General features: G+C 38.5%; 1 protein-coding gene across 2 annotated transcripts; it reads right to left on the minus strand.

The window, feature by feature from the left end:
* Positions 1-852: 852 nt before the first annotated feature.
* LOC127451741 (neuropilin and tolloid-like protein 2) lies at positions 853-27,875 on the minus strand. 2 transcript variants are annotated; one of them, XM_051716650.1, is made up of 9 exons: positions 27,518-27,875; positions 24,164-24,220; positions 22,248-22,388; positions 21,040-21,288; positions 19,722-19,769; positions 19,317-19,441; positions 18,515-18,743; positions 5,103-5,216; positions 853-2,727 (listed from the first exon to the last, which is right to left on the minus strand). In XM_051716650.1, exons 1-9 carry the CDS (start codon positions 27,525-27,527, stop codon positions 2,024-2,026), a joined length of 1,677 nt encoding a protein of 558 aa, XP_051572610.1. In that variant the 5' UTR covers positions 27,528-27,875; the 3' UTR covers positions 853-2,023. The 2 variants fall into 2 exon arrangements, with proteins under 2 accessions (XP_051572610.1, XP_051572619.1); XM_051716659.1 differs by lacking the exon at positions 24,164-24,220.
* Between the last annotated feature and the right edge of the window lie 69 nt (positions 27,876-27,944).

Here is a 27,944-nt window from a genome sequence, read left to right on the forward strand (position 1 = left end):
GGACAGGGGAAACAGAGATATCTAAAAAAGATGACATATTTGCTGTCATGTGACACAGTCATATGATCCATTCAACCCAAAACAATCAAGATGGCGGCCCATATTGTAGTGCCGTTGTTGTGCCTGCTTTAATAGCGCTGTTAAAGATAAATGTTAGTTAGTACAACCATCACATTATATTCCTTCAAAGGTGACGGGAAGTTTACTCAGAATTGCTGTCTGGATGCGCAATAAGGGAATTTAAGAGTTTTCATATGTTGAAGTGTGGACAAGCAACTTTCCGAAAATGCTTGAAAACGGCAGTGTGGACAGAAAGCGTTTCGAAAATGAAAACACAATTTTCAAATGTATCCGGATTAATGTGGACATTGCCTAAATAGGGTCGATTTGATTTCATGTTGACTTTAACCTCAGTGACAATCACCTGGAGTGGCTGAGGCCTCTGGGTTTTATGGAGGCTGTGACCTGCAATGAGTCTGTCCTCTGTCTTTTCAAGACATACGAGGCCTTGAGCACTTCCACGGTCTAATTCAACATGACAGATCAATGAGATGGACACTGCGAGAGGACTAGAGGAAAATAAGAGGACAGGTGAACAGAAAATGAAATGACAGTGAAGATGAAAGCAAGGGAGCAGCTTAAGAGAGTGCATTGTTCTTAGTTTGAACAAGTATCCAGTAATGACAATAATAAAATATTTTGGACTGAATAAAGTAATCTAGACGTTAATGGACATAAGATAAAACATGCATGCTGGATGATAGATGATTTTTGTGGTTCATGAGATAAACAATCAAAACGACAAAAACGATCCTACCTTATTATTTAAGTAATACAATCATTCAAAAATACTTAAGGTGACATAATTTTATTCAAATGTAATAGGACATTTCTTACATCAATATCTTTACAATTATTCATGTCATGACTAAAATGGAAGCGCAGTATAATTTATTATACAACATATATTGATTAGAAAATATATTCCTGTTTATTTTTACTTATTTCACAACAAAAAAAGATTAATTTCTATACAAAAAGTGTAAGCATAATTTACAATTGTCTTTATTTGAAGCTTATAATGGACTGGTTGCTCCTCAAAAAATGCAGAACACTTATGTTTATAGGTTAAAAAAACATAATATCAATATGTGTGTTTTGTGGCCTTTTATGGCCACTCAGATGCAATGATGCATACTGCCAACATGGTAATCTGTTTAAGACAAATCTCAGTTAAAAACCAACTATTAAAACCAATGACAAAATGAAAAAAAAAAATCAGGTCAGTGTTTGTGTATGCTGTGGGAATATTTGATCTAGTAGCCTTTCCAATCCAAATGTGTGTCCCTCTTAACACCGTGCCCTAACCATGCACAATGTGATACAGCCACAAGCGATCAATCCTTTGTCTTCCATGTTAAGTTTTTCTTCTAACCAGTCATGACAGTGCAAAATGATGAGAAGCAACACATTTTGTCAGTCGCTTAGTTTACTATTCTGCCATATTGGGAAGCCCCACCCACAATCCAAAATCCTTCTGCATATCTATATTGTATGTTATATAACGCTGTTTAAAACATCAAATATCTGACTGGCTGATTTTGTTGCATCACGCACCAATTTAGGACAGAAAAATCACATGTTGACTGGTTCGGACACAGTGTACTGTAAGTGTATAGAAGGGGATTGCTGAGATCACTACATGATTTTAATTTATAACCATGAAAGTCATCTTCATTTCAGTATAATTTGAGTTATCCACAGAGTCAAATGATGCAAAAAGTAAGTTAATGCCAAGCAACAACACAAAACCTACATACTCTTTATCTTTCTTTTTTAGTATACATAGATTAAAATAGCCAGCCACATGTTATCTCTCTGTAAACATAAGTTTATCCACTTAGTGTGCTTCATGTTTCTCTATATTGCACTGGAACCCCTGTGCATGAAAATCAGTAATGAAGGACACTGAAAAAAGTGGTATAATTCAGGGCTCTTGTTCTCCCTTTTCTTCCTCTCAGTTTCAGAAGTCCATGGATATGGAACGCGGTCCCGGGTCCACTACAGTGGTGGTGGTGTTGTTGCTGCGAGCGCAGCCATGGTTACGGATGGTAATGCTCCCGCAACCGCTGCCAATGCTGCCTGCAGCCCCTCCTACGCTCCCACCCCTCACATAGATCTCACAGGGGATCTCCTCCATGACGCGATCCTCGATCACCTGCTCAGCACAGTCGTGAGTCTGTTTGTAGCCATAGCAGCTCTTCTTGTAGGTGCCGGTGCTGCTGCTATTGAAGGTCTTCATGGGTGGTGGCTTGGAGAAATCGTTGTGGTATGAGAGCTCCATTGAGCTGAGCGTGGTGCGGCTCTGCTTCATGCTGCCTCCAGAGGAGGCTTGGGTACCGCAGTGGTGCTCATGGATGCATCGAGACATGGTAGAGGAACGCCTTAGCTTGTGGTAGCCGTCCAGCTCATCTGACAGCTCAGCCAGGTCTGATGACAGCTCCTTGTCACGAAGGGAGAAGAGCTCATAGTTTGGAGGGTCGAAGACCTCTTGGAAGCCACCTTTGTTGATGACAGCTGGTCGACGGGCCACTACCTTCTTGCGAGGTTGCTTTATTTGCACCAGGATGGAGATGATTAGCAAGGCCAGAACCACACCGGCAGAAATGCCGATCACGGTGCCGTGCGTCTTTGTGATTTGGTGAAAGAGTCCCTTGGATTTCCTCTCTGATGTAAAGACATAAGGGAATGATTTTTTTAACCAAACACATTTTAAACCATAATTAGGCATAAAGACATTCTTTATCAGTGTTTTCTGTGCCGCTGCTGAGTCTACAGCGCCACAGTAAAAGTTGTGAGCCATATGAATTGTATGGAACCCTGTTTTCTGCCACGTCAAATAAAATAATTATAAAAAAAATAAGCACACAAATAATTCTTTTGAGTATCTCATTATTTTAAGATATTCTCTAATTCTGAGTGACTCCAGCCAGGTCTCCTAAGCAGCCAAATTGTCCCGGTTGCTAGGGAGGGTAGAGTCACATAGGGTAAACTCCTCGTGGTCGCTATAATATGGTTCTCGCTCTCAGTGGGGCGCGTGGTGAGTTGTGCGTGGATGCCGCTGAGAATTGAGTGAAGCCTCCACACGCGCTATGTCTCCGCGGTAACGCGCTCAACAAGCCACGTGATAAGATGCGTGGATTGACGGTCTCAGACGCAGTTGAAATTGAGATCACTACGACACTACGAGGACTTAGAGCGCCTCGGGAATTGGGCATTCCAAAAAAGATATTCTCTAATTATTTTGAGGCAATATCTCATTATTTTGAGTAAGTATCTCATTATTTGTAGTTCCTGTAGCTCAACTGGCAGCACATCACTCTTTAAAAAGCACGAGCACTTTGAGTGAGAAGGGAACAAAGTCCCTTTGGTAGGGAATGTATGAGATCAATTTTAGGAGCGTTATAATGATATATATTATATACTCTTCACCCGTCTACTGAGGTACTTCAACTTGGGAATTAACATTACTTGCATTTGAACATTTTTGGGCAAATTGGCGTCATTTGTTTTTTGACAAATGATGTTCATTTCCACTGAAGCAAAGAATTGTGGGTTGTGAGTGCCCACGAAGGATACACCTCATGCATCCTCCGAATTCCCGTGAAAGAAGGTCGCATTCTAAGGCTGCATGTGGAGTGTCCTACTCACTTTTCTGAAACAAGACAGCCTCAATGACGTATGAGGCCGACAAATGCAACCTCCGGAGGACGCAGCCTTTCAAAGGAGACACAGCTAATGTCAAGATCATGGGTTCGATTCCCAGGAAACACACAAACCGATACAATGTATACCTTGAATGCACTGTAAATTGCTTTGGATTAAAAGGATCTGCCAAATGCATAAATGTTATTGTTATTTTGAGTTAATATCTCATTTTTTTAGTTAGTATCTCATTATTCTAAGATACTACAGTATTTAATTTTTTTTAGTTAGTATCCATTCATTATTTTGAGATATTGGGTCTGTTCCAAAACCTTATAGGTATGTATCATAGGTGCACACCTGTCATGAAGGCTGTTCTAAAAGGCAGTATATATCTCAATTATGCTGTCTCCTAAGATGCCTTATTTTGGTCAAATTGTAAGGTATCATCATTTATCCTTCCCCTTGTAGGCGATCCCATAATGCACCGTGATGAGCTTGGTGGAAAAATAAATCCAAGATGGCGGACAAAGCGAGAGAAAATTTTATTATTCATACTTATAATTTAATACTGAAAGGTAGAAATAAAAAATAGTTCAATGTGGTAGAAAATTGACTATTTATCCCAAAATATGTGTGTACTATGTTAATTTATGCTCATTAGAGTATCGCGTCGTTCCTCTTGCGTCACCTGTTTTGAAATCAGTTGCGAGTTGAGTGTCCCGTGTGCTGCGTGTGGGACTCATGGAGTTGCTGCCTTTGTAGAGCAAGCCAAATGGCTCTCTTATGAGGCTCATTTTCAGTTAGGATGCTGCCACAGAAGACAGCTGTATGTCGGCAGGAGACAGTGAGGCAGCTCACTAAGTTTTGGAACAGACCCATTATCTCATTATTTTGAGTTAGTATCTCAAGATTTTGAGATATTATCTAATTATTTTGAGTTTGTATCATTATTTCGAGATACCATTACAAAATAATGACATAATATCTCAAATTATTGAGTTAGTATAAAGACTAGGGTTCAGAAATCTCAGAATAATGATATGCTATCTCAAAATAATGACTTTTGTGCTAGATTTTAATTTGACGTGGTGGAAATGGGCTTCCATAGAAGTGAATGTGTTGAGAGACAAAATATGTGGGCAAAGACTTTAGAAAGAGTCAAGACCATTAATAGACCAGACATTACTCTACTGCTTTGTGTTCACAGGTTACAACAACAAACATACAGCCCGACCAGTGTAGTCCAATTCACAATGAAATGGTTCTGAGCCTGTTTTTTAATGAATCAGTCAAAAAGACTCCATTTTGGGTGTAGTTAGCTTAGTCCTGGTTCATCCCGTTCCAGATCATAGGTGACTCAGGAAACAGAAACTAGTGGTTATGCTCTTACTCACCCTTGCAGTGGTTCTCATCCCAGGGGTAAACACAGTTCTGAATGCCGTTGCACACCAATGAGTTGTTGATGCACATGTTGCTATGACAGAAAAAGGTGTTGCTGGAGCATGGAGCTGAAAAACACACAACAGATAGAGAATATATATATATAAAATCTTATAAAAACAGAGCAACCTCGTGCCCAGCTCTTCATTTCCATAGCAGCTGTCTGTAGATAGGTGCCCTCATGCCCATGCCAGGGGTTGTGTAGCGGGTGTTGAGCACAACACTATAAATCAAATCTAACAGCCATCACCATGCCCATCTGTCCAGGTTGCTACAAAGCTCTTGACTGAGCGAACGCTTAGCGTGCTAGTGAGAGCAGAGGGTAACGAAGAACGGAAAGAGAGGAAGAGGGGGAGATAAGCTATTAATTTAAAGTAAGTGCTGATCTCTAGGGGTGAATCCTTCAGGCTGCTTCTACAAACCCTGACATTCATACCCTCCTCTGTCTTGTTCAGCTGTCGCTCACAAATCAGACATCACTATGGCTTGTGAGCAAGTTTTACTGTACACGAGCAATATTCAGCCTGTGAAATATTTTAGAGCAGAACATACCTAGAAAGATGTACATTCATTTTAGAAATTTCCATTACTTTTCCATGACTTATAAGTCATTTACTGACCTCAATGTGTTCCAAAACCATATGACCTTCTTTTGTGGAGCACAAAAGTAGATTGTGCATGCTGCTCATATCTGTGTCCCTATCGTACATGTTTATGCATTCGCTTTTTTAAAAAAGCGAGTATGATTATTTCCCTTTAAATTCGTACATAACCGTTGAAAAACCAGCTGTTACAGCTACCTTTAACGTAGTCCCTTTTCAAACGGATCGCCAAAAATGCATTTTAAAATTAAGATAATGTAGTTTATTCTTGATAACATATCAACAAACATGAAAGAACGGCTCGTGCCAGTTTTTGCGCTTACGATTTGCAAAGGAAAGAAAGAGAAAAAAAACAGCTGAAAATAAAGACAGCGGGTAGGGAGATATGGGTGATGCTTTATTTTATTTTCTAATTTTGCTCTCTTGCTCTTTCTGTATTTCATTGGCTGCTCATTGTCGGTCTCTTGCTCGTCGGGACTGTGCGCACACCTGACGACAAGATATCTAGATATTAAGATGGTTTCATATCTGTCGTAACGTCTGCAACTTGTCGGGGATTGTCGCAGGAGTGCGCATACTATAAGACCGTTGGTCGTGAGATTTGAGACTTCTCGTTGCAGACCAGTCACTGATTCAAAACATCAAAGGATACGAGCTTGAATCATGTAGTGTACACTAGGCTTAATTCTCAGTCACCATCCACTTAGCGACTGGTCATTGGATCTTTGTTTACATTCAATGAAAGTGAATGGTGACCGAGACTGCACATTCTACTTTTGTGTAGAAAATGGGTTTAGAATAGTCAATAGAGTAAATGATGACAGAATTTTTTATTTTTGGGTGCCTTATAAGAACTATGCCCTATAAGATTTTATTAATTTCTATGACTTTTTCAGTCCTGGCAAACACCATTTTAAAATTCCCTGATAAGCCTGTATGCAGCTTCATCCCTCTTTCACCATTCTTTGCAAACCGTTCCCAACTGCCGCCCTCAGTACATCTGCAATGCTAAAACTTGCGAGGGGAGGGAATATTCTCTGGTGCGAAGTGCTTCTGACAGAGGGTTGAAGAGGTTGTAACTTCATTTTCTGGCAACAGTGTCATGCTCCCACTACTCTTTGTTAATTTCCAAAATTGTTAGAAATTTCTTGCCTTCCAACAACAGCAAGTGCTGCACTGATGGCTGCCAAACACCTCCTGACAGATTATCACTCATTAGAGGAGGGCAAAAAACAGAGTGATACGCCAATTGTATTTGTTTCCTTTCTGGTTAGGGGAGACACATTCAAAATGACAATCCAGGACAGGATGCACTGCTGCACAGCTTTACAAAGAAAGTGCCATGCTCTGGCATGACTTGGCTCCCATTGCAGAGAAAACCCAAATGCAGTGAAAAACGTCTCAAATCTAAGTCCTGGTCCAACAAGCTACCACCAGTGGTTGCGGTATAAATTATTATTATTTCTCCCTTTGACGGAAATTTTTTTTTATTTATTTTTTTATTAACAATTTGTATTGATTCCATGCAGCAAATCAAATAGACAGAAAATGCAGAATCAAACCACATGAAATCACAACTCTTCCCCCCAAACATTAACCCCCCCACCCCCACCAGACACAAACGAGCACCCCAGTGGTCAAAAGCCAACTGACAAAGACACACATATAGACAATAAAACAGCAGAAAATATTTAGAAACATAAAAAAACAAACAAAAAAACACTAGTCTCTCTCCACTGCCCCTCCCCGAGAGCCTTCCAAAAAGGCTAAATAGCTGCCCCATTTCCTGATGTACAAATCCAGGTTGCCTAGCCTTCTACATGCCATTTCCTCAAATGCTGCTACCCTGCCCATTTCGGTAGACCACTCACGAAATGAGAGCGCATCAGTTGACTTCCATCCCCTGAGAATTACCTGTCTGCCAATCATCATGCTGGTTAGGACCCAGCTTTTTATATATTTATCACCTATATTCAGGACCGCCCCATCACCCAAAATACACAGTCTCCCAAAAAACATGGGTTGTGTCCCTGTCTTCTGATTGGCATCGCCAGCAGGTGGAAGTGTCTTTAAGACGAAGCCTATACAATCTAGAGGGGGTCCAATAAAATCAATGCAAAATCTTAAATTGCATCAGACACACCCTTGCATCTCTAGATGCAGACTTGAAATTTTTTAGGATCCTAGCCCACACCCCCTCCCCCAATGTCAAGTTTAGATCTTTCTCCCATAATCTTTCGAGAGAATTCAAAGCTCCGTCCCCCAGACTCTGAATTAGCAGGGAGTAATACACTGATGCCTCATGACCTTTTCCAAAAGCAGTAATCACCACTCCCAGAGTATCTGCCGCTTTAGGGGGGTGCGTGCTACTCCCAAAAACATTGCAGAGTAGGTGGCGAAGCTGTAAATATTTATAAAACTGAGATCTGGGAATGCCAAAATGTTGAACCAAATTTTCAAAAGGTCTCAATACTCCACCCTCATATAGGTCACCAAGTGCATTAACCCCCCTCACAATCCAATCTGACCAAAAAAAAGGGGACTTATTAATACATAGTTTAGGGTTCAGCCATATGCTCGAGGCTACGTTTAAATAAATATCTGAATTAAATACTCTGGACACTTTTGTCCATATCGAGTGCAAATGCAAAATAACGGGGTGCGACTTAACCTCTCCAGCTAGTTTGATTGAAAGGCTTTGCAGTGGCAAGAAATGGGCAAGAACTTCCTGTTCAACACAAAACCAGGAAGGAGCTCCCTCAGGTGGAAGCGACAAATGAGCCAAATATCTAAGACCAAATGCATAATAATAAAACAAAATCTTGGGTAGGCCTTACCCACCATTGTCAATCGGCCTATGTAACTTATTGAAATTTAACCTGGGACGCTTACCATTCCAAATAAAGGATTTCGCTATGCTATCTAAATTGCTTGAAATAAGAGAGGAGGACATCTACAGGGAGAGACTGTAGCAGGTAGTTGAATTTTGGAATACAATTAATTTTAATAACATTAACCTTCCCAGTCATCTAATAAATTTAATGAAGCCCACCTGTCCACATCATTCGAAAACCTCTTTATTAAGGGATGAAAATGACCTCTGACTAAATCAGACAAATTTGCTGGGAATAAAATTCCCAAATACTTAATTCCCTGTTTGGGTCACTGGAAGGTGCCCGGCTGAAAAGCCGTTACCGGACAGTACGCTGTCAAAGCCAAAGCTTCGGATTTAGACCAACTGACTTTGTATCCTGAGAACTTGGAGGAGGAATTAATAATTCTGTGGAGGCAAGGCATAGATTTAGTAGGGTCAGAGACGAATAATAAAATATCATCTGCATAAGAAGATATATCATATGCAGAAGCTTATACGCCACACCTCCCGCAATCATCCCTGGAAAATCATTCTCCTTTCTTATCGCGGCTGCTAATGGTTCCAGGGCAAGACAGAACAATAAGGGGGAAAGAGGGCAACCCTGCCGGATGCCCCTATCCAGAGTAAAATAAATCTGAAATTACGTGCTGAGTGACTCCAGCCAGGTCTCCTAAGCAACCAAATTGGCCCAGTTGCTAGGGAGGGTAGAGTCACATGGGGTAAACTCCTCGTGGTCGCTATAATGTGGTTCGTTCTCGGTGGGGCGCGTGGTGAGTTGAGCGTGGTTGCCCTCCGTGGCAACACACTCAACAACAGATTCCTCGGACAGACAAACGAATGTTCAGTGAGCCAGCTGTTATGAGTTCAGCGGATGACGTAATGATTCCAATGTTCCGTAAAAATACTCAACAAAACAAACTCCAGCCAGCAGGAGGAATAAGCACGAAGAATGAAAGATTAATCCCCAGCTGTTCCAAAGGAGTGTTATTCAACAGAACAAGCTCCAGCCGCTAGGCAGAACCAATACAAAAAGAAACAAAACCGGCATCCCGGTTCCCCGGATGGTCGAGTCAATTCACTCGGAGGCCGCATAAAAGTATATACCACGAATTACTCAATCCGTCAACTTTATAAAAGACATCCTTTGTGTGAGCATGTAGATATTTTGCGGTCATCCGTAGTGTCCAATCTCAAACTGGCCGGGAACTTCAATGCAAATGTAATCTTTCATCAATGCAAAAGTTTCTTTAAGGAAAAGTGTTATTCACAAAACAGGCTCTAGCCGCACGGCGGAGCCAACACAAAAACCCCAAAATGTCGCCCAGCTTCCTCAAGAGTAAGTACAGCGAGTCGACCCACTCACATGAGAAACATCCAACGGTTTACTCAGCCATTGATTCTATAAAAGACATTGCCTGATTGGGACATGTAAATACTTTGCAACCGACCTTCGTTTCTATTCTCAGTTTGGCTGGAAATTGACAATTTGAACGTTATTCCTGCGGCTTCTATTCTCAAGATCTTCAAGCTTTTCAAGGAGATGTTCCAAATCAACTTTGGTTGCGGGCTGATTAGCGGCTAATTCCCTCTCCAAAGACTCCAGACAATCAATTAGTCTCTCAACATCTGTCATTCTTGTAACTAACTCAGAGAATTTTATTTCCATCACCGTAATCGATCGACGTATTACAGCGAGATCCTCCAAGACAGCAAAACCTTCGTCAACATCACCAACATGTTGGACAATTGACGCTGGATCTCCTCTCCCGCCGCGCCATCCAAATCGAGTCCCCGGTCTGTAGGCCTGTCGGGGCTTTCATCCTGAACACGTAAGTGTCTTTTAATGTCTCCAGAGCCCGAGGATTTTGACTTCTTTGCCATGTTTTGCCTCAAAGAGCAAATGTGTAACTGGGTGTATCAAATTTCACCAGATTATAACATGAAAATAATTAAAAATTTAGCAAAGTGCGCAGAGCTCGTCGTTCACACGTCTGCTTCTTGCATGGTGTCACGTGACCTCCCTCGACGGACTAGTTTTTACATTTTCCATTATGCTCTATTTTTATCCATCATTGTTCATATTTTCCAAAAAAATATAGAGTTTAGGTCTATACTGACCAGAATTTGAAAAAACATAGGCTACAATAGAAGTTAATGAAGATTTAAATAACTAATTTCATAAAAGCATGAATTCAGTGAAATTGATTTCTTTATTATTTACTAATTCAATCACAAAAACATTTGATATGAAAAGTTAAAAAAGTATAAATCATTGCATCTCAAACTGTACAACATCATTACATTAAACTATATGCACCTTAAAGAGCAACTATTATGGTTTTTCAAATATTACCTTTCATGTAGTGTTATATAGCTGTTTGTGAATGTAAAAAAGTCTGCAAAGTTTCAAAAATTAAAGTGCACGAAATATGGAGTTATTGACACCCAAAAGAAAGAACCGATTCTGAACACCTGAAATGAGTCGTTAGTAATTCCAGACTTACTTCCTGTACTAACCTACGTAATTTCGTAACAAAAATGCATGTAAATCTATTGTATGAGACATTTAAAACAAAATTAGGCACGTTTAAAAACCATAATAGGTGCTCTTTAAACTAATAACAGACTTCAAGTTACCATGCCATTTTCCAGTACAATATTTTTTGTGACATTATCACAAGAACTTTTAATATTACCAAGTGCTGTGATGCAGGTTTTTGTCTTTTTCTTTATATTTTGCTCTTGCATAGTGAAAAAGACAACAGTGATCTAGTGACCTGATTTAATGAACAATAACCCATGAAATATTCCACCTGGCTACACTTGGAATCTCTAGTTTGTCCCCCAATATATTTTATCTGTCCAAATGATGGAAATAAATTTGAATTCTCCATTAAATGTTTGTAAATACTAGTAGTTATCTCAAATAATAAATAATAAATTTAAGCTTTATTTTTTACTATTCTTACCAGTTTTAATTAAGTTACCGTTACTCTCTAAACCCTTAAGTTGTCCTAAATAAACAGTTATATACGTTCTTTAAACTTTAGCTTCGAGTACTACTAACTCAAAATTACAAGTACAAAATTGCGGCTATGTGGGATACCCATTACACTTGAATAAACTATGAATGTTTGGTCAAGACAAGGGAACTTATGGAGAAATATCATAATTGTTATTCCAAATTTATATAGTTTTAATTTGTATGACTGTTGTTGTTGTTTTGTTGTAGCTGGTTGAAGTAATTTGTGTGAAGTCACCATTAAGGTGATACCTGTGGTGAACGTGGAGTCTGGCAAATTAAGTCATTCTTCTCTACTCAATTGTACTTTACAAAAGTGTAAATTTATGTGCATTAAGAAGTACTGACGTGAATCCAACTTGTCATATGGGTAACCTAGAGTCCAGTCATAATTTCCCTTATATTGTGTATAAGACATGTTATAACTCAATTTAAATGATAAAATAAAAACAATGATACTTTATCACAGATGAGTTAAGTTGACTTGTAACTAGTAAACTTAGAAAAAGCATGCAAACCGATTGCCTTAAAAAAAATCTAAGGTCAACTAATTAGATTTTACAGTGTAAAATTTGGTACATTTGGTTTGGTTAGCTCAACTTCTGACTACAATATCATCTATAATTGTAAAGTAACAAAATTTAATGGTTAGTTAATATTCAGATGGAAAAAGGACAAATCTAATATCCATTGGTGAGAGCTACTATGATATTTTGAGTGTGTTCATAGCCAGTTTGATTGGTGAAAGCAATAAATTAACCAACAAAACCAGACACAACAAGGCTATGTCAGCCTGTTCTAGGTTTGCTCCACTGGAACTGTAGTGAAAAACCATTTGCATGTTTGTCTTTTGCAGTGTAAGATTAGTATTCACATGGAGTTGACACTGAATGCTGCAATTAATACCTCTGATTATTTTAAATTTATTAAAAGTATTACAGACAGAATGACTGTTTGCTCCATGGTAATTTTCAGCAATTTGCATACAACCTTTAAACTGTCCTGAAAAGCTAAAGGGAGAGAAAATGGGATATTTTGTTCACTTTCCAAAGTCTAACTCATAAAGTACAGCCTCATTTAGTTTTTTTTCCCTTTCATTACAGCAGCACATGATAAGTTCTAATTTGTCTTTTATGACTGACCCATTAGCATGGAAAATGTGCAACACTACAGTCATCTTATTAAGTTGCTCTGCTATTTGATTTCCTATGCAAAGGTTGTGGGGACTAATTGGCTTTTTGATATCGCTGCTTATAGAGATTACTTTAACTACACACTTTATAAATAGACAATTTTTAAATAAATGCCAGGTTCTTTGAGTCAGTTCACATGGATCATAGTGTATTTCATTCTATTATTCAACATATTGTTTTCCTGACATTTTAAACAACATTTGAGATAAAGTTACAAGCCTCAAAAGAGCAGAATTCCATTTCTGTATTCAAAATTTATATTGGATAAAAAGGTGAAACATCCAGATTTAAAATTTGAAGACTATAAGTAACAATAGATAACAATATTTCATGCCAGTTGAATAGAGTGCAACATTTTCTCGCAGTATAAGTTGTCATTTTAATGGCATCTAATCTTAATGAAATTTGGCACAGCATAATCTGGGAAATTGTCCTGCACACTTTGTTTGTGCTGTTTTCATACTGCAGTAGACATGCTATCCTGGAAAGGCAGACTCTGCCTAAAGCACATTACAAAATGAAATATAAATGAAGTTTTTGCCCAGCCTGCTGGCTTTTGCTTTTTTGTTTTTGTTTGTTTTTTTGCGAGCTGACGTGGCATTGCCTTCTCCAAAGGTCACATCCATACATACAAACTTTCTTACCACGTATTTGCTCAAGAAATATAAATGGGACTAGCTGCTTCTTAATACAATAATACAAATTGGCACTAATAATGTTCTTTCACTGGTAGGTGTTGTAATGATCTGTTGTAAAGTACTTGCTTTTGTTATTAAGTTATGTTAGTGCAGGAGTTTTCAATCTGTTTGATGCCAATGACCACCAAATATGATGATTCCCTTGTGAGGAAGCTATTTATTTTCATATATAAGACCTATAAATACTGTTTAAGAAAAGAAGTAAACATGATATTATAAAGAAAACATGTTGTTTGCAAAATTAACTAGTTAGCTTTTATATTGTCATTGTTCTAAAGCAAAAGCAAATTAAATGAAAATATTATCTGGAAAATCTTTACTTTCTTTTAAAACAAAAATGTATCTTTTTCCCACCCACTTTAAAGCTAGGGTGTGCAAACTTTTCCAGAAACATTTTTTTGTTATACTGGTTGAAAGTCTCATCACATCCTGATAGCAATCAATAATTTAAGTGGTCTAAATGTAAAAAAAAAAAAAAAAAAAAAAAAAAAAAAAAAAAAAAAAAAAATATATATATCTTCTGTGGAAGGGACAGGACTAAAAAATGATCGACCAATCATTGCATTCGGTCTGAATGTAATGATAGGATGTCCTTCCTGTCTGTCAATCTATATTTGCATACCGCCGCGCAACTTGTTCACGCAGACAATCACACGTCATCAGCACGGGTTCCTTGACGCTGTGCAGAGCGAGCACGAGAATGGAAGGCGAACTGCAGCTACATTTTGTTCCTCCTGAACCACCAGTAAAAGGAAACAAGAAAAGAAACACCGTGTTAGAAACTTGTACAACGAATAAACGTCTGGATCAAGAGCGTGCTAAAAGCAGAATTAACTCTGCTCTGTGTGTGTTCATGTGTGATAGAGGAGGCGTGGCTTTGGAGACACCTCTGAAGCGAGGGCGGGCTCTAGGCTTTCAAAGCTAGCTTGCTAACTGCTAGCCTCGCTGGATTACACACACTAGCTTTAAGAGTATTTTTCCCTAGGGGTCCCAGTGTTGCTGCAGAGTTTTTTTAAATCAAAGTTAAGGGGGGTCTGGGTAACACAGCGAGTACTGACGCTGACTATCACCCCTGGAGTCACGTGTTTGAATCCAGGGTGTGCTGAGTGACTCCAGCCAGGTCTCCTAAGCAACCAAATTGGCCCGGTTGCTAGGGAGGGTAGAGTCACATGGGGTAACCTCCTCGTGGTCGCTATAATATGGTTCTCGCTCTCGGTGGGGCACGTGGTGAGTTGTGTGTGGATGCCGCGGAGAATAGCGTGGGCCTCCACACGCGCTATGTCTCCGCAGTAGCGCACTCAACGAGCCACATGATAAGATGCGCGGACTGACGGTCTCAGACGCAGAGGCAACTGAGGTTCGTCCTCCGCCATCCGGATTGAGGCGAGTCACTACGCCACCACGAGGACCTAGAGCGCATTGGGAATTGGGCATTCCAAATTGAAAAAAATTAATACAAATAAAAATAAGACTTTTTAAGACCTGAACAAATAAAATTAATACCGTATGTCCATTCAGAACAAACCCACACAATCTCAGAAATAAATCATGCATCACAGATGCTTTTACCTAAACAGGCTTGAGGACATGCAACAAGGCCTTAGAACTTGTAACACTGCTTATCAGCAAAACAGGGCTTCTGCAGGTATAATATTCTCAAGACATGTTTTTCACACACACATATATATATATATATATATACATCATATTAAAATTGGTTTATGTACCAGTATATCAAAACATACGAATTACAGATCGACCAATATTAGATTTTGCTGATACGAATGTGTTGAAAGAAAGGCAATAACAGATTCATCTGCCTATTACAAATTTCAATGCTCAGTTTCTACCATGTGTCATCTGTGCAAATGACAATAAAATAATGTATCTTATGACTATAGTTTTTAAAATTGATATATTGAATATGTTAAAATGTTTTCTTAGTCTTTCCTTCCTGTGACAGGATGGGCCAGACAGAGGCTACAAGAGTCTGAAATGAATTAAATCCCAGAAGCAGATTATTGTGCAACTAACATACCAATAACAACCAGAAAAATTAAGTTTAAGTTTTAAAATTTAATTAATATAATTAAAATAATAAAAAATTAAGATTTTGTGCATAACGCAGGATTTTTAACAATAAACAAGCCTGAAAAATAAAAAAGCCTGAACATTTTGAAATGTCTGTGCTTCACTGCTTCCAGCTGCTCATTCAAACAGATGAAATAAAATATGCACCCTTACATTCATCTACAAGGTATTACAATATGAACACTTTAAAGTAAACATTGTCCTAATTCATCAACAGTAGATCATCAGTGATCGCTTGTCATAAATGTCCTGTATTCACATGCTGCGTCCAAATATCTATACTTCCCTACTATATAGTGTGCCAAAAACAGTATGCCAATGGGTAGTATATCTGAATCCTTAGTATTCATGATGCAGTAAGCGAGAAATACCCGGATGGCCTACTATCTCCGGCAAGATTCTGAAGTGCGGATCGACTGGACACTTTACAATCCCATTATCCCTCGGCAGTGAACCTCGAGTCGGATGGCTCTTTTCAACTGTAAGTGATATATATACATCAAGAAAGTTGTTTCTTGTGCTTAAATGATGCTTGTTTAACAAAACCAGAGTAAATTTTTCTGTGGTTATTGTTATTACGTCATATGTTCGGGTCACGAGACCCATCCACGTTCCTGGATGAAGTATGTCCGGAATCTATTCATAGTACTTGCATGCATACCTAAAGAATGTACTGTTTTATCGGCCAAGAAGAATGTCCTTCATCAAATACAGTTTATAATGTGAGAGTATGCGGTTTTAGACGTAGGGATTGATTGCTAAATGCTCTGAAGTTGCTGGAAACACTGAATCGATTTCCCTGTGTACTTTTCACTTTGAAGCCCGCAGTGCATGCAGACGATCCGTTTATTAAATTAAATCGTTAATCTTAAATTACATTTTAAATCATTTATTAAATCAAATAAAAATTGAGATATGTCCTATTGTGATTATTAAACTGCAAATGGGTGTGATTTAATTAAATAAATATACAGCGCTGCGTGCTACAAAGAGAGTGCGTGAAGCTGCTCATATGCTGAAAATACACTGATCAAAACACCACATTTTATGAGCATCGCACACTGTGCATGTTGTAGTAGATTACAGAACAGACGACGCTTATTCACTGAAACGTGTGCAGCACTTGCAGACTATTCAGTATATTTATACAATTAAATCGCAGAATTTTGTGCTTCAATAGTTACAGACTTCATGTCAAAATAAAAGTTTGATTCAAAATAAAAGCTCGACTTGCAAAATTTAAGAAATTACAACAGAAATATGTTACTAGTGTTTAGTAAAATGTATTTTATTATTATTATTATGTTGAACTTCTATCTCACAAGCATGAGTGCTGTTGTACAGAATATATGTTTTCATTTATAATGTGATGCTCTGTTGTGCAGCAGTTTATTTGACATAAAATAAGACCAATATTATTTTTTAGATTATGTTGTGATGATTTTTACTAAAGCACTTAAGAAAAAATAAAAAAATAATTAAATTGTTTTGCTGAAAAGTAACTGTTCTATTTTTATTTGTTGAAGTTTGGATCAATTTGATCAGACACATTTTAATGATTCAACTGAATGAAACTCAGTAGCGGCTCGTAACCACAGATATAGGTGGGGCAGATAATTTGCAGTAGAAACGACACACTGTTTCTGTCACGTTTATGTATTTTGTTCATGTTTTGTGTTCATGACTTTTATTTTGAAAGTTTAGTTCCTGTTCTTGTTCATGTCATGTGTTTCCTGGTCATGTGATGTCCTGGTTTCCCTCCATGTTCATGTGTCTTGTTTTCATTGGTTTACTGTCTTGTTAACTCATTATCAGTCTTGTCATGTCATTGGTTCATGTTTTAGTATCTAGTTATCTTGTTATTAGTTCAGTCTCGTCATTGGTTGTTTATGTCATGTGGTTACCCATGTCCATGTATTTAAACCCTCATGTTTGCCATGGTCCTTTGTCAGGTATTATTTATGTAACATTGTTTTCCAGTCCAGTCCAGTCCAGTCCAGTCCAGGTTCATGGTTTTTGGATTTCATGTTTAAGAATAAACTGCACTTGGGTTCTTCACATCACCATCGTCTTCATCTGCCTGTCATTGCCAGCATTCGTTACAGTTACACACACGCTCATCGATAGTGCTCGCAAGCCGACATGTTTGTGATCTACCCCACTGCTGGTACACACTAATACTAATGTTACCTTTGGTTTAGCGCTACGTTAATGGGCAGATTTATTTCTGCTCCAATGGTTCTCAGTAAGGGCTCGTTGCAGTACCATATTTGACAACAGATTTCCATTGGAAAACTGAGGGGCACTGTGGAGTTTGGGAGGGCAGCAGACTTTCTGTCCCACATCCTTGAATATCTATATCAAACAGTGTGTGATGGAGCTTTCAGCTACTATATGACTTAAAAATAGGATAGAAACTTATACTAGGCCTGCTTTTGAATACAAATGTCAGCATTTTGAACATTTACGGGCAACAAATTACAATATTGGCAGTTTATAGTATGGATCTATGTTTTCAGGTGGATGAATATTTAGGCAGAGCTCTGCCCTACCTGCCCATAGAGACCATCTGTGCCTGATGAAACTTTAAAACATGCAATTCAGAAAAAAATTAAAATTGGAAAACATGGAATTTGGGAAAAAATATAGAATTTAGAAAGAAATAAAACTGATTTCATAGGGTCCTACTTAAAAAAAAAAACCCGAAGCAATGTTACTTAATTGAGAAACATTAGAAGGAAACATGCTATTGTTTTAATTTATTTTTACATACCTATTGTTTCCTGTGGTATTGAAATTTTAACTTTACTTGTATCGGTACCGACTACTGAAATTTTGGTATCGTGACAACACTAGTTGTAACCATTAAGAGTTTCTATACTCACGATCCACAAATGATGTGAAGAGCATTCGGAAACGGCTGAGTCTGCTGCTCTCATCAGCCCACATGCGGACGACACCAACGCCAGTATTCAGCATCACGTCATTAGCCACAGTGCTGCAGAACTTGGCTTTCAGGTTCTCTATGGCGCTGCTCCCGTCATACACGGCCACAAAGTTCTTCTTGCACTCATTTGAGTGTTCCATCTGGTACTCCAGGAAGCGAAGGTATATCTGCAGGGATAAAACAACAAATGCATTCGTTTGATTCAGCAAAATGCTGATTTGAACAGCAACAGGAAGAATACAGCAATTTGCAAAAAATATAATCTTCTGGGAATGCATTCAAATTCTTTAAAAACGGAAGGTAAGAGATCCATGAAAAACTAAAGAGCTACTCTCCCAACTCTAATTACTTATCTTTATGCTTCGTAAACAGATATTCTTTTGCGAAGTTCTTTAGGGATGTTTTTTTTAGCATGCTAAGTGTTCCAGTCTGCTTAGTGCAGGTGAGCGTGTAATCCCTGGGCCAACTTAATGCCGTTTTCCTCCCTCAGTCTTATTCATAGTACTGCTGATTCTGCTCTATAGCCATTTCTGCATCACTGGCCTTATACTTGCTGCTGCTGCATTGCTAATTTGAGCTCTCCTTGAAAAGTTTTCTCAGCAGAAAAAGGGTCAGGACCCGATAGCCTCCTGTGGTCTCATCGAGCCCTGGTTTTAGGTGGCCATATATCTGCCCATGGCAGAAGAGCAGGGTAATCTCATTTGATGAACTATGGGAGTAAGAGGGGAGAGGAGGGTCACCTTGGACTGAGGAGGCGCACGGATGGTCCAGATGCAGTCCAGTGTGTCTCCATTTTTGATCTTATCCTCATCCACCTGACTGGAGCGGATGATTCCGTCTGAACCACTGATCTCAAACTGGCAATCTGTGGGAAGAGAAGGTTGGAAGCAGGAAAATACATTGGGAAAGTAAAATTAGGAAAACAAAAAGCATAGAAAATGAAGCATTGAGTGCAAATTGGACACAAATACAGGAGTGGTGAGATGAAGAAACATGTTTTTGAGAAAAAAAAAGAGGAAAGCATGAGGCTAACAGATAGAGGGAGGAATGGAGGGTGCCAGTAAAAGATAGCCTGCAGTCTGCCGCAGAGATAGAAAGCACTTGAGATGGAATTGAAGTGGGGGGTGAAATATTGAATTGCTTACCTGGAATTGGATTTAGCAATCCACCGACGTGCAAATGAAAATCTGGGTCTGAAATGATAAGACAGGTATCACATTGCCCAGATAGTGCACGGGTGGAAATCCCATGCTCAATTTTAAAGAGCCGTGGGTGCTGCAGAGTGAAGGTTTGCTGTTTGATCTAATAAGCAGATTTAGTGTTTGTCTTATTTGACCTCTTAAACACAAAGAACAAGAAAAACATTGAGAAACGCATAAAGCTACTACATCTGAGCAGAACATTTTCATGCCTGAAAATCCTCTGAATCAACTAGAAGTCATTGTATTTCAAGTATTAAGTTTCAAGAGACAACCAAGGACTTATTCTCACTCTTTACAACACTAAAGAAAAACGACGATATCATGACATAGTATCGATTGAGGTGAGAGAGTAAATTAAACTTCAACATCTCAGTAACCTTTACTTACAAATCTGATGTACATAGTATTTAATTAATCTTAGTGAAATTTTAATTAACATTTAATTAGAACATTCCACATTTTGAACTTTCATTATTAACACATTAAATAATGTACCACATGACATATAGAAGCTTTACACAGGAAAGCTCCATGCATGCTATGTAGTCTATGAGACAACATCACCTTGCTTTAATGGCGATACGAGACAAGATCCAGAGCTGTGCACGCAGACCTCAACACTTGATGCACAAAAAATGATGGTGGTAACACTTAACAGATCATTGTTTTGATAATGAACGGGTAATTTTGAGTAGAAAATGAACTTCCGACTTCACAAAACAAGAAGTTCCCAAACGTAACAATAAAATCAACAATAAAAATGGTGTAAATAAACTTGCAAACAGTGAAACCATGCAAGCTCATTAATGATTCAGGCCCGGTGCATGCAGGGAACAACAGCTTCGAAAAGTTAAGTAAAATTTTACATTTATTTTCCACTGAAATGTACTCAAATTAGCGAATAAATATGACAAAGTTTTCTACTTTAGGGTTGATACATGATGACACATTGTTAAAGTAACAAATAATCATAAATAATATTTACTTATAAGCTAAAGCATTAGTTTTTACATGTTTGAATTAAAAACAAATGTAGTATTTACTCAATATTTTCAAGTTCACGCTTTAACTTATTCAATGTAGAAAGTACTTAATTTTTTCTGCTATACTGTATTTACTTCACTACAAAATCACTTTTTTTGTGAAGGTCTACAGCAGCAAAGCCAACTTTTTAAATTCAGAATGCAATGAGTTTAGATATCAAGTTTAAATATACCAAATTGCCTGCGCATACTGTATTTTATGCAATTGCGAAGGTTACCTGCTATAAAAGTGTACTTGACGCGGAAACCTAAGCCTTCAAGCTCTTCGTCACTGATGAATTTGATCCACATGAAGCGGCCTGTGGAGGTGACCACACCTGGACTCTTTGGCCCACAGAAGCGATCAATAAGAGGGGAGAAACCAAAGGGACCATCTCTTATCTCAATGTGGTCAAAGCGGCACTCGAAGGAGGGCTCAATATAGTACGTTTTGTCAAAGGCCAGCTGAATTCTCTGGCGAGGGAGAGCTGCAGGAGAAAGGGAATCAAGAATATTTTTCTTTACTTGTTGAAAGAGTGAATGTTATTTTTAGTTTATAACTGTACAGTATGATGCATGGTAACTATGCTGCAAGAATAAAACTCTTTTCAAACAGAGACTCTGGTATATACACACACAAAGGAAATATGCAATGTTGTAATTACGTAATAGACCATTACATTGCAGAGTTCATTTCATTTTTATTTATAACAAAAAGAATGCAGACGTGTCCAAATTAATATCCAATCTGTGATGCACAGCAAACACACAAGCTTGTAGTACAATGAAACTAAATTATACACAGAGTGAATTTAGGTCACCTGCTTGAGGCACAACAACCTTAATCACGTCAGTCTATGAATCAAACATGATGTCACTGGTGATTTAGGTTTGTTCTATTGAATCCATTTCATCAGCTGTATTTCCTGCAGCTTGCATCAAAACCACAGACTCTGCACATTCTACAATCATTTATCAAGAAGAAAAGTTTCTTTGTGTTCTTCACATACGAGTGCAAAGGCTTATAATTGTTATCCAGATAGTCAGTTCTGTCAATCAAAAAAGATAAACACTTATTATACTGATAAATAATATCTTAGATGATAATTATATTTCAATTATATTTCATTTTTTTAAAGGCATTTTCATGCATTTGGATGTGCTTTTTCCTACAGGGGGCGCTATTGTACTTCTTGAAATACTGCTATGGCAAAACAGACTTCTGAAGTGCTATACTGGTAAGAAATGGCATCTAATTTATGTGGTTTGGAGAATATAAGGATAATTAGTTTTGTATCTACTATCATAATAGGAAAAAGCACTTAGAGGCAAGAAGATGTGACACTCTTATATTATATAGGCAGACATCAATCACGCTGTCACCTGTTAGCTGAAGTACGGCCAGAAAATCGTACACTTGGTTTCTTTGTATTTTTAGGTAAGTTACCTTCCAGGATGTACACACACTCCTTGTTGGGTGGATAAGAGTTTGGGTAGTTTGGAGATGTAAACAGCCCTCCGTTGATATTCCGGGTCCACTGGCCGCACTGCTCAGTAGGAGATGGAGATTCACCCTCATTCTGAATCTCTGTGAGAGGAGATAGATGAAATAGAGGATAAAGCACATAAAAATTACATAGAGGAAATAAAAAAACTGACATTTAAAGGTGCACTCAGTAATTTTACTGTTTTTAAATTTTACTCCTCTACAAATTAATTGTAATTTTGAAATATATGTATAAAATTATGACCACTCACATGAAATCAGTAACCTTATAAAAGGTGTTTTATTGTACAATAGAGGGTCCCCTCATGGGGGCGGCCATGTTATGATCACATGACCAGCCAAATACTACTGGATTAATCTTAGTAACCACCCTGTTATGGGTCACCTTCACTCATGGATAAAATCAATCATGACTGAATGTGAATAGTGAATTTCTACAATGGCATCTGAAACTGAAAACTATTTTGTTTGAATCATGCTGCATCCACACCTCTGGGTGTCACTGTGCAAGACGACATAAACCAAAAAAAAATTGCCTTTAATTTTGAGTGCACCTTTAAGAGAACTTGTGACTGAAATAAACTAAAACAGAGCAAAAACTGGATCTCAGCAAACAAGAGTGAGGAGACTGGGTCATCAGTGCTTGAACAATGTCATTGACAATACAATCTGATAATGATTTAAAAGGATAGTTCAACCAAAAATGAAAATTCTCTAATCATTAACTCACTTTCATGCCATCCCAGATTTTTTGTTTTGTTTATTTCTTCTGCTGAATACAAACAAAGAGACAGAGAGTAAAAAAAATTATAATAATAGGGTTTATTTAACGAAACAAGAGATCAAGAGATTTTCATTTTAAGATGAATTTGGCCAAGGCCACTAATCTAGAGTCAGCTTTCCCTTCCCTTTAGTAATTAAAGTTTGTATATGAGGTGGGGAAACTGATCCTAGACAGTTTACTGGTGCAGCTATGAGCAGTGTTATCCTGGAGTGGCAATATGGATTTCCGATCAATACCTAATAAGCATTAATATGAATATTAATCATGCCCGTGGCCAGGGGAAAGCTAAGCCTTGCCCAGCCTTACACATGCTCTGCCTATGCTCAGCTCTGTAAGTCTTTTCAAACCTTTGAAGCACCAAAAAGCACATAAAGGCAGCATAAAAGTAATCCATATAACTCCAGTGATTGAATATGCCTTCTGAAGCGATGCTATCATTTTGGGTGAGAAACAGATTAATATTTAAGTTCTTTTTTACCTTAAATCTCCATTTTCACTTTTTTTTTTACAGAGATTTATAGTAAAGAAATGTCTTAAATATTGATCTGTTTCCTACGCACACACTTCTGAAGACATGGATTTAACCACTGGAGTCTGATGAATTACTTTTATGCTGCCTTTATGTGATTTTTGGAGCTTGAAAGATCTGATCACCATTTACTTGCATTGTATGGACCAACAGAGCTGAAATATTATTCTAAAAATCTTCGTTTGTGTTCTGCAGAAGAAAGAAAGTCATACACATCTGGGATGGCATGAGGGTGAGAAAATGATGAGAGAATTTTCATTTTTGGGTGAACTATCCCTTTAAGTAAGACTTTTGACATATTTTGTGTTCATTAAGAAAGATGGAAAGAGGCATTCTGCATTTTTTGTTTTGTTTAAAACTAATATCTTGACCAGATTACCCACAAAAACTGTTGAAAAACAGAATGCAAAATAAGCTGCATGAGCCATATAACAGCATTGAAGGGAACCCTCTATTACCTCTGTGCTTAAAAAGCATACAGAATATCATAGGACTGTCACAGTTGACAAATCAGGTATGTGCACTGAAATGTGTGAGTCATACCTTTAATTTTCTGCGCCAGGGCAAATCCCTCTTCTATTACAATGAGGAGAACCCAGGCTGCAATGAAGAGTGAGCAACAGTATGTCAAATGTTAGCGGACAAAAACAGGCATGTGCCATGAAATTCCTGCAGCAACTGTGTCCTTTACTTGACACCATGTTCGGGACAGTATAAAAGCCTGGAAAAAAACACTATAAGAAACAGCTACAAAATTCAAATACCGGAGATGACAGTGTTTAGAATGACATCAACGCTGAAAAACAAAACAAAAAACAGCATAGCTGGTCACAAGCACATGTTGCGTTTTAAGTGCTTGCCCACAACACAAAATGTTCCAAAAGGGCTTTTTGACAAGCTGATCCAGTAGGACTTCCATACTGGTCAATCAGCTTCAGCAGCTAAGTTTTGCTGGTGAACAATATGGCTATGCCGGTCAGCAGTGTTGTTTGCACGCATCCAAAAATGCATTTGCTGTTGGCCTCAAAAGGTCTCCGTAAACTCTGATTCAGATAATGCTGGTGTGCTTGTGAGAATCTTAGAAACTACTGCGCAGTACAGAGAATCCATTAATCTAGCCTCTCTCTGTCTGAAAACGACTGCACTAGCCCAGCACTGATTCATGGCGTGGAGGCAAAGGCCAGGAGCGACGCGGGCTCAGAAACACTAGAACATTGATCACCCCAAACTCCTCTATCACTCTCCTGGCCCTGTACCAAGGCAGAAATAAATCTAACACACTGATCAATTGTTTTCCGATCCATATCATAACACGTCTTGCACTTGACACCCCTCTCTGACATAAGGCCAGATGGTCAAAGACTGCCTCTAAATGTGTGATTAGTTGACAAAATATCAGCCACAAACATCATTGATTTAATTCTGATGCAATATTTATTTATTACCAAGCACATTTAGTGATCATTTAATATCTAGAAAGCAAAAAGGACATTTCTAAAAGATAGCATGTGTTGTTTCTAAAACCTTCTGAATTCTGTAAATACAATTTCTATCCTCAACAGTTACTGGTATCCTTGCAGTTACCAGTCATTTAGTATAATAAAATAAAGCTCCTCAGCTTTTTTACATTTATACTTTTGCTTTATTTATCTTGACTTTAAATAAATCGACGTTGGCTTACATTAATCTGTTTATGATAAACTGAACTGTCTGTCTGGTGAAGAAAAGGCGAACATATAAACCCCGTCTGATAAAACACCAGGCTCTTGTTTAAACAGCACGCTTCATACGCCTTGACATCAGACAAACACAAATATAAGATGATTGTTTATATCGCTGATGTGATATACTGTATATTATGAGATTTACAAATCCCACCCCTTGAGCACAAATGTACAACGAGCGAAAAATGCAAACATGTTTTTAGCGTATAGCAGTGGTTCCCAGGCCCCCCGCATTGTCTGAGAAAATATTCGAAGGCCCCCTATGTAGCCTTTTAGATATTTATATTATAAGATATATCTATTATAAGATACTTCCTCAGATATGTCTTCTGTAAAGATGGCAAAGCTTGTTTTTCAACGTTTTTTTTTTTTTTAATGTAAGAAACTACTAGCATATATAGATTAAAATAATTAATCATGATACATTTTGTGATTCCAGAAATGTCTAGAACTGTATATTCTTCATAAAAATCAAGCTGTTAAAGGGAGTATAATAATATATGTTATTTTAAATCATTTTAAGAGATCTTGAGGCCCCCCTCCCCCACCACCACCGAAGTGTGCTGAGGCCCCTAGTGGGTCCCGACCCCCTGGTTGAGAACCACTGGGTATTGGCTTATTAAATCAAGTTTTTCACTCAAAATAGATGCATATCACATAAGGCCTGTGAATTTCAATGATCTGAAGCATGCTGTCTGGTTTCAGATGAACAGACATCTGGGATGTGTCCCGTGGGACGCAAGGCTGCTGTACATAAACATGTTATGATATCATTTTGAGTAGTTTGTCTACAAATACACCAGAGTGGAGGAGAAAAAAAGTTTAGTGTCATTTAAATGAAATATGGCGCTTTAATGTAGTCGATGTTAATGCGACCGACGACAGGAGGATTTCGCAGAAGGGGCCTTTCACACTTAACGCGTTTTTGCGGCAGTCTGAGCTGTTTAAAGTAAACATGTGCGCGGACGTCTTTGACCGTCTTTTTTACGTGCCGCGTCTCGCTGCTTTGAGTCCTTTCCAATCGAAAGTGATCACCCCTAATCCCTGCTCACTACGAAGGACGAAGCTCTTGATGTGGGCACTCTGAAGGGAGCATGACATTACAGTTTGAAAGTAGCCGTCACAAAAAGTCTTGTGACAGGGCCCTTTCTTACTTTTGTTTGGAACGACTCTTCGAGTGGCGTCCCCTTCTCAAAGCGCCCTTCAAGGGCACAAAAATGCCCAAAAACAGCGCCGCGCATCACGTTAAAAAAGAACGTCAGCTTTTAAAAGCGCGTCTCGAGACACCTGCGTACTGTTGTAACGCGTTCGGTCTGACAGACCCCATAATAAGACTAAAAATACCTCTGAACTAATTACCCAGACCAGTGTCAAATAGTGCATATGCTGCTTTCCTTTCTTGCGTCTTGTGTTTCATTCGTCTAATGACTTAGATAGGTCTTTCTAAAGCCAGCCTAAAAAAAAAAAAAAAAAAAAACAAGCAAATAAATAGCCTACAGTTGGCTTAATCTACACGGTATAAGACAGTAGCAACAGTAGACAGTCTCAATGCAGGATCAACATTTATTTGCTTGTAATTCAACTATTAACCATTATGTTCAAATGGTGAGATTGGGCTTAGGCAATTATTTTCGCGGGCCTTATTTCATACAGAAACATGTAATGAAAGCTATTGTGTATGACGTGGATCATCAGAGGGATGAAGTCTGAGGAGCAGCAGTGCGCGCACGGGAGCTGTCACTTCAGCACTCCCGCGCCGCTCCTGCAAATGCCAAGAGCTCATGCTGCACGAGACGCTGCAGAAATCTAATGCAACTCGCCTTTTGTTGTATTAAAACAGCCTATAACTTCCATGAAGCCATTATTTGATGACTGGCAAGCACTAAATAAATTTCTCGTCTTAAAAACGATCAAAGGTTTAATGAATAGAACGCAAACGACGCAAGGGACACTGATTTGCTCGTTTCCCCATCACGCGCGTTAAATAGCTAATAAAAAAAACACACCTGTAGGTGGCGACGCATTTTATGATAAGCCCTGAAACTGCAACTTGTTAGACATGTCAATACAAAAGGCTGCCACGGGAAATTCTCTAAAGAAAAAGTGAAATTGCAGTTTGTTGGATGCCTTGTTGTCTGACACACACAAAAAGCAAACGTTTCTTGAAACTCACCTCTGTGCATTTCCTTTCTCTGTGTAATTAACAGTGCGTCCGCCTTCGTGATCTCAGTAGGTGGTGAGCTTTATCTCTCCATCGTTGCCATACAACACGAGGAGACTCAAAAATCCCAACTTTTCCTCGATCTCTTTAATCCCATCCTTCAAGCAGGAAAAAACACCCTCTATATTCCTTATAGAGCACACGCACCTCGAGCCCTGTGGGCGGTTGTAAATGAATGAGCTTTTAATGTTCCTGTTGAGAAATGTGCTCTAATCCATATTCAATGTATTGCCATTAAATAAACGACGCGCGTATAGTCCAGAGAGAGGAGCGTGTCTGTGTGTGTCTAGAGCTGAACTGAAGAGATCCCACTAAACGAGCCTCATTTGAGCTTCGGGCGCTGTTCGCTTGAATGAGCAGCCTGTGCGCATGCGCACTC

The sequence above is a fragment of the Myxocyprinus asiaticus genome, chromosome 2 (genome assembly GCF_019703515.2).
Source record: "Myxocyprinus asiaticus isolate MX2 ecotype Aquarium Trade chromosome 2, UBuf_Myxa_2, whole genome shotgun sequence".
Lineage (NCBI taxonomy): Eukaryota > Metazoa > Chordata > Actinopteri > Cypriniformes > Catostomidae > Myxocyprinus > Myxocyprinus asiaticus.